This window comes from Malus domestica, chromosome 12, assembly GCF_042453785.1.
Source record: "Malus domestica chromosome 12, GDT2T_hap1".
NCBI classification, from domain to species: Eukaryota; Viridiplantae; Streptophyta; class Magnoliopsida; order Rosales; family Rosaceae; genus Malus; species Malus domestica.
In genome coordinates this window covers 7,291,057-7,303,009 of record NC_091672.1, presented here as the reverse complement: position 1 = coordinate 7,303,009, position 11,953 = coordinate 7,291,057, and the positions used below count along the sequence as shown (strand labels likewise).

At 38.3% G+C, this 11,953-nt stretch overlaps 2 protein-coding genes across 2 annotated transcripts; one reads left to right on the top strand and one right to left on the bottom strand.

The window, feature by feature from the left end:
- Positions 1 to 1,299: 1,299 nt before the first annotated feature.
- Positions 1,300 to 2,487, top strand: LOC114819978 (uncharacterized). Its single transcript, XM_070809023.1, has one exon. It carries the CDS (start codon positions 1,300 to 1,302, stop codon positions 2,485 to 2,487), a length of 1,188 nt encoding a protein of 395 aa, XP_070665124.1.
- A 5,762-nt stretch (positions 2,488 to 8,249) lies between these two features.
- Positions 8,250 to 11,860, bottom strand: LOC114820123 (polygalacturonase ADPG2). The gene is made up of 3 exons (XM_029090462.2): positions 10,787 to 11,860; positions 9,476 to 9,807; positions 8,250 to 8,865 (listed from the first exon to the last, which is right to left on the bottom strand). Exons 1-3 carry the CDS (start codon positions 11,404 to 11,406, stop codon positions 8,378 to 8,380), a joined length of 1,440 nt encoding a protein of 479 aa, XP_028946295.1. The 5' UTR covers positions 11,407 to 11,860; the 3' UTR covers positions 8,250 to 8,377.
- Between the last annotated feature and the right edge of the window lie 93 nt (positions 11,861 to 11,953).

Here is an 11,953-nt window from a genome sequence, read left to right as displayed (position 1 = left end):
TCAATCTGTAAAAGTCGGAAACCCACAAATTCACTAATGTCGATATTTGAGTGAACTCTACAAGTACCTTGTTAGGGTAAAATTGGCTATTCCTAAACAAAACGTCTGAGTCTGTAATCTTAGACTAGTACATATTTTCCGTTGTAATTATTTTAGTCTAAGTTTGTCTCTTGGCTCTCTATCACAAAACTGGCAAGCGTTTCAGAGACATCCACTCAGGTATGTTTGCACGCATGCATCCAACTACATCTATATCACATGTTATTGTATTTGGGATAGGACTTTTACTCATTGTGTGTTTTATCCTTTTAGAATGACTTATCCCATCTATATTAATTATTAAATCATGTTTTCAAACTTATCTGATTGCGTGTTTGGTGAGAGTCATCTAACTACATGGATTGCTATCTTTCTCAGATAGTGTCGTCCGGATCATTGGGAAATGGGTGTTGTGCTTTGGTTTATATATATGAGAGGTCAGGGGGCTTGAAAGATGGTGTTGCATATTTATGTATTTATAAGGGAGGTCAGGAACTGTTTTTTTATGGAAGTCGCATATGCATATAACCTGTTTTCCTTGATAAAAGTTTGAGAGGCAGCATCTTGGTGTTTTGAATAAGGAAAAATATTTTTGATATTGCTGCTATCTTGTGGTTTCAACAGCATGCGTTTTTAAAGAGAAAATATTATTTTCATGCTGTTTTTCATTTAAGGTTTTAATTGAATGTCAATTATAAAATGTGCCTTGTGATTTTCGTAATTGATTGTTTTTCAAATAAACACTTCGTCGTATAAACATTCTGCATGATCGAGTTAGTATCTTGCAAAGTTCGAGGAAAAGGTAATTGACGATCGCATTAGTGTCGTGCCACTTCAACTCGAAGACTGAAGAGAGATAGAGTAGCAAAGCGCAGAGGCAAAACTGCCTACTAGTATGCGTGTCTAGTTGATGAGTTTTGTAAGTCTTTCTGTACTTATTTCTCTTAGTGTTTGTCCTGGCTTGGAAGCCTGAGGATTTTCCCAGTGTTGGGTTTTGCCTCGTTAAATCCTACATCATGTGTGCACTTTTTATTTATCGTTTTAATTGCATATGAGTATGATAGTTTGATATGTGATGTGAATGTGGATTTAATTTGAGAATTGAAAATTAAATTGAAAATTGAATTGGATTTTTAAATTGAAACCTATTCACCCCCCTCTAGGTTAACTAGTACTCATCCTAGAACTTTCAATTGGCACAAGAGCAGGTCACTAAAAGTACCTAGTGAGATCCGTGGGTAGTCTAGGATGAATCGTACTATGGGTTCAGTTTCTCATCCACCACATTTTGATGGTGACAACTATGTTGCGTGGAAGGCGAAAATGAAATCGTTTTTGTGGGCACAAGATGACAAGGTGTGGCTTGCTGTTGAAGAAGGTTGGGAACCTCCGACGATTGAAGAAACCAAAGGTAAAGGAGAGTCATATGTGTCTATATCTAAGCTTAAGCCTAGGAAAGAATGGAGCAATGATGAGCGTAGCTCTAGCACTTTTAACCAAAGGGCTTTGAATGCTTTATTCACAGCCGTTTCGCCTGAACAATTCAATTACATAAGTAAGTGTACAACGGCGAAAGAAGCTTGGGACATTCTTGAAGTTACTCATGAGGGTAACTCAACTGTTAAAGAATCCAAACTTCAACATCTCATCACAAAATTCGAAAATATCACAATGTCTGATGATGAAAGTTTCTCTGACTTTTATGCTAAGCTTAGCGTAATTGTCAATGGCTGTCACAATCTTGGTGATAGTATTCCTGAGCATAGGATTGTGAAAAAGATCTTAAGATCACTTCCTATGAGGTTTCATGCTAAGAGGACGGCGATTGAGGAATCGAAAGATCTAAACACCTACAAGCTTGAGCAATTGATTGGGTCTCTGCAACCGTATGAGTTAGAGCTTCCTGATTCCAAGAAGATGAAAAGCATTGCTCTCAAAGCTGTCAAAGAAGAAGAAAGTGATGGCTTAATTGAAGACTTGTCCGAAGATGAATTGGTTGAATTAACCATGCAAATTAGAAGGTTTCTCAAGTCTCAAAATTCCAAGGGTCGTGAGCAACGAACCAACTCAGGTTCGAACTCAAAAAACTTTCGTTCTCTAGATGTCTTACATGACAAAGCCTCTAGATCATCTAGAACTAGTGAACATAGGAGTTCTAACAATAGGGTTCAGTGTCATGAGTGTCAAGGCTATGGACACATTGCTTCTGAGTGTGCAAACACTATTAAGAGAAAAGAGAAGAAGAATAGGGCAATGAAGGTCACTTGGAGCGATAGTGATTCAGGGGATGCATCTACGTCAGAATCTGAGAAGGATACGATTGCGTTTATAGGAACTGTTGATGGATATGACACAGAAGGTTCATTTGTTGAAGAACCTGACTTGGAAAAAGTCTTGAGAAAATATTCTGATCTCTATGACATCAGTGTGCAAGTAAAAAAAGGATAACTCTAACTTGAAGAAGAAACTTGCATTTGTTGAAAGTGAAAAGAAAGAAGCTGAAGTTGAGCATCAATCTCAGTTGGACAATGGAGAGAAACTGCGAGAGTCGCTGTTAGAGAAGATTCACATTCTACAAACCACAATTAACACTCTCTCGTCTGATAAGAAAGCTCTTGAGGACGAAGTGGTTGAGATGAGAAGAAAAGTTCAGGAGTTGAGCATAGGTTCGGGGAAAATTGACAAGATGCTTAGCTATGGAAAAAGTTTTGGAGACAAAGGAGGTCTAGGATTCGAGTCTACAAAGACTACAAGTTCCTCTTCTGTCACCAGATTTGTCAAAGCCTCTAATATTCCTAGTTTGAAAGTAGGTGACGATAAACGTTTAGGTCTTACTCCTGAAACATCTACAATCTTTGCACACGTGTTAAATCCTGTCAAGACTTCAATTAATCTTAACAAACCCAAACAATCTAGGAAGTTTATTCCTATATGTCATCTTTGTGGGATTCCTGGTCACATCCGGCCTAAGTGCAATAAGCTTAGAAAGAAAAATTCTTATCAAGAAAAAGTTTCAAGGAACTTTGAAAAAGAAAATCTTAAGGAACAATTTGTGACTTATTTGAAAGAGATTAATCGGATTGCAAGAATTATATATGTTCCAAGTACGCTAGTTCCAAAAGTGAGACAAGTTTGGAGAAGAAAAGAGAATCAAAGTGGTGTACTTGTCAATTTATCTCCACCTTCAAGTTGTTTATATTGACTAAGCTCTCTCTTTGCAAATGTTTTCATTAATGTATGCTTGCATGTTCATATAGCATAAATACTGCATTTTTTGTCTTTCTTCTTGTTAAAAAAAAAAAATTAAAAAAATAAATAAATAATAAAAAATAAATGTATGAGTAAAAATGGAAAAGTATGATTTCATATGAGTTCTAGCTTTGTTCACTTGATAACATGACCCTAGCATGATATGTTTGACTCTATTGTGGACAATAGCCTCTTGTTGATAATATATCAATGTTAATGAGTTGAACATGTTTAACTTGAGTAAAACCCGCACCCATGTGAGCTTTTGTGCCTAAATATAGTGTGTGCATTTTTCATACACTCTTATTTTTTTTCATGTGTGTGATCTTATGTGTTTTGCTGCTCTAGAACTTGCTTTGAGACCTCTCAAAACTTTGTATCATATATTATTCTATTTTGGAGACGATAGTAGGCATTAGGACTTACCATCATTGCCATATATGCCAGTGCCTTACATGTTTTCTCCTAGTTAGCCCTTTTGAGCCTATATGTAAGCCTTTTGTTCTTAAACCTACATTTCTTACCTAGCCTCTTATATTAAAAATTCCCTACCCTACTAAGAAGCTAGTAGAGTACGTTTTTCAAAAGAGAGAGTTCAAGGTTATTTAAAGGTTGAAGATGCAAATTTTGTGAAGAAAGCCAACTACAAATGAAGAGCAAAAGAAGAAAAGATGAAAAGAAGTCACTATGAATCACAAGTGAGCTGCCAACATTATAAGAAATCAAGTGTGTCATTGTAAATGAAAAGGAAGAATCATCAGAAATCAATTGTGCAGTTATAAGTCGTTCATCCAACCACTCAATTTACTGCCAAGTTGCTTGGTTAACTGTTGCATGCTTCTCTCGGTTTCATTTCCAACTACTCTATTAGTTTCTTAGACTTTGTGTTTCCTATATCCTTTATTTCTTTAACCGAGTACCTGAAGCCCCATTACACCCTTAACAAAGACCTACTTGATCCAAAGAAGTTAATTTTTGATGTGTGGAGATGAGATCAATCTGCAAGCCTATGGTAGAGCATTCATGTAATGATCTTTTGAGCGTATACACTTACCCCAAAACACTTTGAATGAAAATTTGAGCGTATATCTTGTGAGCTTAAGGGTTAAAGTTAAGTTGGTCTTGTACGACTTAATTACATTTGTGTAGTATCAACTTTCGGCTATACTTGCAACTACACTAATACATGTTATGTTTTAGGGACAATGTTAGCTTGTGAATGAGGATTCAGAACCACATGTGTTTTTGTACCATTTCATTCTTGTTGGAACAATTATTTGCTTCTCATACAAATGTTTTTTAAAAATAAAAAAAAAAAAAAAAAAAAATCCTATCATTTGTGTGTTGCATTTCATTATTATTTTATAAAGCATTTGTTTAGGGGGAGCTTAACAATATGAAATATGCATTTCTTTTCATGTTTATCTTTTCAACTATTGCACCTGTGTTCTTTTCCCTCCCGATTTCGTCCCCACTTTTATTCTTCCGAAGCGGTTCTTGTTCACATAAAGGAAATCTTTCTCCATCACATTTTGTTATGTTCCACTTATCTTCCGCTGATTGCACTTGATGGTTACCTCTAAGGCCTTTGACCTTTCTAGACAAAAAGGGGGAGAAGTAGGAAGCTTATATTTAGGGGGAGAAGTAGAATTTCAAAAACCTGATTGTTTTTTGTTGCTTGCTTTTATAGATAAATGCTTTTATTTTCAGCAACGTATATCTTTTGTACGTCACAGGTTTTCTTGTTTGAGTGTGTGCAGGTTACAGACTTCAATGTTATGCATGGTCGTTAAGTTTATTAGTTGTCTGTAATACTGTGATAGAGGGTTTTGTCTAGGAAATGCCAAAGGGGGAGATTGTTAGGGTAAAATTGGCTATTCCTAAACAAAACGTCCGAGTCTGTAATCTTAGACTAGTACATATTTTCCGTTGGAATTATTTTAGTCTAAGTTTGTCTCTTGGCTCTCTATCACAAAACTGGCAAGCGTTTCAGAGACATCCACTCAGGTATGTTTGCACGCATGCATCCAACTACATCTATATCACATGTTATTGTATTTGGGATAGGACTTTTACTCATTGTTTGTTTTATCCTTTTAGAATGACTTATCCCATCTATATTAATTATTAAATCATGTTTTCAAACTTATCTGATTGCGTGTTTGGTGAGAGTCATCTAACTACATGGATTGCTATCTTTCTCAGATAGTGTCGTCCGTATCATTGGGAAATGGGTGTTGTGCTTTGGTTTATATATATGAGAGGTCAGGGGGCTTGAAAGATGGTGTTGCATATTTATGTATTTATAAGGGAGGTCAGGAACTGTTTTTTTATGGAAGTCGCATATGCATATAACCTGTTTTCCTTGATAAAAGTTTGAGAGGCAGCATCTTGGTGTTTTGAATAAGGAAAAATATTTTTGATATTGCTGCTATCTTGTGGTTTCAACAGCATGCGTTTTTAAAGAGAAAATATTATTTTCATGCTGTTTTTCATTTAAGGTTTTAATTGAATGTCAATTATGAAATGTGCCTTGTGATTTTCGTAATTGATTGTTTTTCAAATAAACACTTCGTCGTATAAACATTCTGCATGATCGAGTTAGTATCTTGCAAAGTTCGAGGAAAAGGTAATTGACGATCGCATTAGTGTCGTGCCACTTCAACTCGAAGACTGAAGAGAGATAGAGTAGCAAAGCGCAGAGGCAAAACTGCCTACTAGTATGCGTGTCTAGTTGATGAGTTTTGTAAGTCTTTCTGTACTTATTTCTCTTAGTGTTTGTCCTGGCTTGGAAGCCTGAGGATTTTCCCAGTGTTGGGTTTTGCCTCGTTAAATCCTACATCATGTGTGCACTTTTTATTTATCGTTTTAATTGCATATGAGTATGATAGTTTGATATGTGATGTGAATGTGGATTTAATTTGAGAATTGAAAATTAAATTGAAAATTGAATTGGATTTTTAAATTGAAACCTATTCACCCCCCTCTGGGTTAACTAGTACTCATCCTAGAACTTTCATACCTAATAACGAACCCCATATAGAAGCAGTTGCTTCAAAACGCATCTTTTTTATAAACTCAAATGCCTCTTCAACTCGACCAGCAAGCCCAAGAAGATCAACGACACACCCAGAGTGTTCAAGCTCTGGCTCAATTCCATTTTCACCTTTTTCCATCTCATAAAACTATTCCAACCCTCTTTCATTCCTCCATGGCTGCAACCGAATAAAACCACCAAAAAAGGGACACTATCTGGTCTGACTTTATTTTCCTACCCATTCCATGTTTACTATACCCTACAAGCATGGCATTCCACGAGATGATGGTTCTCTCTGTCATGCTATCAAAGATCCTTCTTGAGTAACTCAGGTTTCCACATTTAGAGTACATATCAATCAACGAGTTCAGAAGAACCACATATGAGGGCAGTTCCTGACAAAGGATGTGGCTGTGAACTTGCCTGCCAAGGTCCAATTCAGCAAGCCCTGATAATGCTGTTAACACACTCGCATAAGTGACGTAGTTCGAAGTCATTCCTTCTCTCTGCAACTGGCGGAGTAGCTCCAAAGCCTCCTCATCAAGACCCAGCTGGGCATATCCAGAGATTATAGCAGTGCAAGAAACAACATCCCTCTCTGGCAAGCAGTTGAAAACTCCTCAGGCTTCATAGATTCTACCAGCTTTGGCATACATGTCAAGATGTGAGCTCCCAACAAATATGTGCAACTCAAAATTTCTTCTTATTATTAGAGAGTGGATTTGCCTTCCTAAGTCCAATCCCGAAGCGCCTGTACATGAAGTAAGTATTGTCGCAAACGTGAACTCATTAGGCTCCGTACCTGCAAAATTATCAATACAAGAAGCCCCTGTTAAACAAAGAGATAGAAAACATAATAACAATAATCCCTAACTAATCAAAAGATCATTTTTTTTTCTTAAGGAAAGGAAGATAAAGGATTAGACAGTCGAGCTATACATAAAGCTTGGTCATCGGTCTACCATGGTAGCCTTACTCTCTAAACCCACACAAGACGGTTAGAAAGAACCAAGGCCCTGAGATTTAGCCATCAACTACAAATAGGCTACTTCCTTCTTGCTCAGAGTGATTAGAAATGGCTAACTACTTGATAGAATGACCCCCTTTTCCCTATCTCCGAAATTTTATTAAAAAATAAATACATGCGGGGACGAAGCCAAAACCCGTCAAAGGAAAAAAAACAATACATCAACGAAAAAAGGAAAGCTCGATGCACTTAAACTCTAATTAAAAACTTTACTCACAACACAAGCAATGACTCAACGACGCACTTATATAAACTTGAATTAAGAACAATAATACCTGATCTTAACATCTGTACAAGAAGTTTCAAGGCTTCAGAGTTCAGAGGCATACCCCCTCTTAGAATAAGCCGAAACCATGGCCGTCCAAGACACAACATTTCTTTCAGGCATTTCGTCGAGCATACGCCTGCGTCACCCAAATAATCGCAATAGTTGTAGAAGATGATCAGCCGGGTTCCGAGATGCACAGGCGGAAGATAACAGGTTCTGATCATGTGGGCATGGACTCTTTGGCCTTCTCTGAAGGCCTTTCGGTTTACACACTCGTTTAAGAGTGTATAGTAGCCGTCGAACTTCATCTCAAGGCCTTTAGCGGCCATTTCCAACAGAGCTCTCTCAGTTGACCGTTGGAGCATGGAGATTTAAAATTCTGTGGATTTGGAGGGAAGGAAGAAAGGCAGAGTTGGCGGGCAGATTGTTTGGCCATTTCCAAAAAGATAACCCTCTAAAATCATGAATAGTCATAATTGATCCATACCCGCGTGCGCAACTAATCTTAGCATACTTCTCACAACTCAGAGTGCGAGTGAAAGTAATTTGTAGTGTATTATGATTAAAAACCTTTAAAACCATAACTACAAAACAAATCTAGATATTGGTTTTTCTTGGTGGGTGACGAATTGAACAAACATTCATGCCTTTAATCTCACAAAAACTTTGAACAAAATCCATCACCAACATACAATAAGAAGAATGACATTATTCAATACTTTTTCCTAATCTCTCTCTCTCTCTCTATCCACCTCTTTCATTGTTTGTACAAGCCGGAGTGGAAATTAAGCAGAGATATGTTATTTACAGTAGCAGACTTGAAATCCAAAGGATCATTCCACTGCCTTAACGGCTCATCGGACCATCTCATATTAACATTGTCAATCACCAAGCCATTGATGTGTTCCATGATGATCCCGGCCGTGATGTGTTTAACAAGTCCCTGGCATCCCGGTCTGTAGTCTACCAACCCACCAGCATTGTTGGTCCATCTTCTGTAAGTCAGATCCAAGTTAATGAATCGTAAATCACTGAGAAGCCCACCTTTAGAACCTGATAAGAATACTCCATTCTCGGAAGTTGAGGTGATATTAACGAAGAGTAGGTTAGAGATTGAACCCTCCTTTGACTTTGAGTGTCGAGGACATGAGGTCACGTAGATTGGCTCAGCTCTTCCCCACCAGGATTGATCATAGTATCTTGTGATCATATTTATGTTTGAGAAGGTAATGTCACTCACATTTCCTGCACAGGTGAATAATTAGTAATCTTGTCATAATGAGAGAGCTATGACAGCAAACTCTAATCAGCCTTTATTTTATCACAACGAAATTCTCTACCGTCAAACGTCAGTAAATTACCAAGTCCAGCTGCTACTTGTTGAACCAATTTGTTAGTTGTTTTCAACTATTAAACCTGTCAATCTTTAGTTTGAACTCAGAAGGCAGACAATACAAAAGCCACAGAAAGGAGGAGTTTCTTTTAAGGACAGTCCCCCATAAGTGGTGGTCAATCGTTCATACAAGTGAGACCTACTAGGGATAGACATACAACTATCGCTGAGAGTTATTCACGGGCTGCCGCAAACTTTCAGGCAGTCAAAACTCCCCAACTTGCGTACAAACTAGACCTACGTTAATCCCGACCCCCAAGAGATAAGTCCGGAAATTTTACATTCAAAGTCCTAGTTGGGTTTAAGCTATCTCATCGTTCACATAGACAATACGATAAGGTGAAAAATGCATCAACTGATTAAAGATGTCGCGTTATAGTTGTGGTACTTTTCTTTTCTTCTTCGTAACTTAAAAGTAACAGTCATAGCAATAATGCAACAAAATGCTAGAGAATATATTACCTCCATCGCGTATTTGGAGTCCCAGCCCTCTATGAGAATCCACAATGGTGATGTTGTCGAACACCAGACCCTTGAAATCGAACCAACTAGCGCTGCCAAGTTTGATTGCTGAAGACTTTGTTCGAATCCAACAATTTGTTACAGTCAAGTTATAAAGGGGGCCGGTGTACGTCTTGGGACAGATAGCATCATCTCCAGTATTGATATGGCATCTGGTAATGACTGTGTTATTTGAATCCTCGATATCTATCCCATCATTGTTGGGTGTATTGAAATCTCCATAAATTGAAACATCTTCAATGGAAATATTCTCACACTGTACAATGTGCAAGCTGCAAATATGCAATGTTCCCGTCAGTTACATTGCATTTCAAACTTGTACAAACTGCAAGCTGATTCGATCTGGACCTCTTTAAACAAAGTAGAGACTAAGTCTCACCAGACCAAATCGCGATGTAATTAATTGATACAACTTAGATAATGAGAAAAAGAATGTCAGCACTTCAATGACGTTATATATGGAAGGTTTTCTACTATGCTCAGGAAATTTTGGCCATCTTGGATTCTTGGTCATTGGATCATTCATCAAGGATTTAACAGCTAAAAATCAACCCGTATATAAAGCAACAAAGCATAGTAAAATTTTCGTACTTGGTGCGATGGCAAGTGCCTTCGCCCATGAGCGGTAGGTTTCGGGTTCGAGACTTGAGAGCAGCCTCTCCATAAATGGGGGTAAGGCTAGCCGACATTCACCTCTTCCAGACCCTGCGTAAAGCGGGAGCCTTGTGCACTGGGTACGACCTTTTTTATAGTAGCATAAATTATCGGTGTCTTCAATGACATTATATCTAGGAAATTGTTTACTTGGCTGTATCTTAGTCATTAGATCCTTGATCAAGAATATAACTGCTAAAAACTTCAGTGTATAGAAAGCACTGGAGCATCCTAGAGTTTTTGTATATATAGTTGTAAAATTTTTTTTTTTTTAACAAACGATATTATTTGCACTAAGAGGAAATGATCAACTTAATTTCACAATAGGCTAACAATAATATGGTTTAAACTCACATTTGACGAGAATCAACTTAAGTTACCTCTGATCCATAGAAATATGTGGCATATATGGTCGTGTAATTGAATACGTAACTTGTAGCTTAGCTACTGGGCATACCCCAATAATTGGACTATAAAATAATCACAATATCCATTTCCATATCCAAATGATGAATTCAATGTAGCCAGTTAAATAAAATAAAATAATATAAAAATAAAAATAAATAAAAAGAGAAATTTGATTGGAAAAAAACGCACCACCAGTAAGCGGGCTGACGCAGCTTGAAATTGGAGAGGTTGACATTCCGGCAATTGATGAAGCCGACGAGCCTGGGACGGCACTCGTCGCCCAAGCAAGCCCCGGTCCGATTCCAGCTCACCATCACATTCTTCCTCTCATCGAACCTCATCACGAACTTCAACCCCTGACCGTCCACCACTCCGCCGCCGCTGATTCCGACGTTGATCGCGTTCTCCGCCAGCACCACGTACCACTTGCTCTGCTCCTTCGGGTAGTCCTCGAGCCTGGTGCCGCCCAGGAGTGTCGCGCCTTCTTGGATGTCTAATACGACGCCGGATTTGAGGCGGATGGTCGCGGTGAGGTAGATGAGGCCCGCGGGGAAGATGACGCGACAGGGGGAGGGGGAGGGGCAGCTGTCGATGGCGGACTGGATGGCGATGGTGTCGTAGCGGAGGCCGTCGCCGACGGCGCCGAAGTCGACGACGGAGATGGTGGTGGTGGGGTTGTTGGGGAGTTCGATGGTGGGTGACGTGGCGAAGTGGGATTGGAGGGGAGGAAGTAGAAAGAGGAGGAATAGGAGCGGGAGAGTGAGTGATTGGATGAGGAGGGGCGGAGGAGGTGGTGGAGCAATTGCCATTTGGAATTGGCTGCTGGCTTTTCAAGTTTGAAGTCGATCGTCCGCTCTCGATGATAATTCTGAAATGGGAAACTCCCCTTCAACGCTTATACAGTTTATTATGGTTTAGGAGTGTTTTTTCAGTAATTAAAATCATATACGTTTGGTAAAAGAAAGTTAGAACTGCTTTAAGCGCTTTTTAGAAGAAGAACTTCGCGGTGTATTACATGCTCCTTGAACTTCAAGTCCTTTTTTATATAGCGCTTACATTTTAATTAAAAACTTTAATATGCTAATAGAAGTTATTTTACTGAAAATACTTCTGAACAAAAGTGCTTCTTAAAAAAGCAGTTCAAAACAACTTTACTTTAGTGTTGTTTAGTGCAAGATTATGGAATATGTTACTTTAGTGTTGTTTAGTGCAAGATTATGGAATATGGAATTAATATATGATGGAATTTAGAAGACTTTTAGTTACAATGACAGTCCAATTATTCTAATGTAAATCATGACAGATGAAAATCTAATTCGGTTGCGTTTTAACTTGAACGAACAAGTTTTCAACACA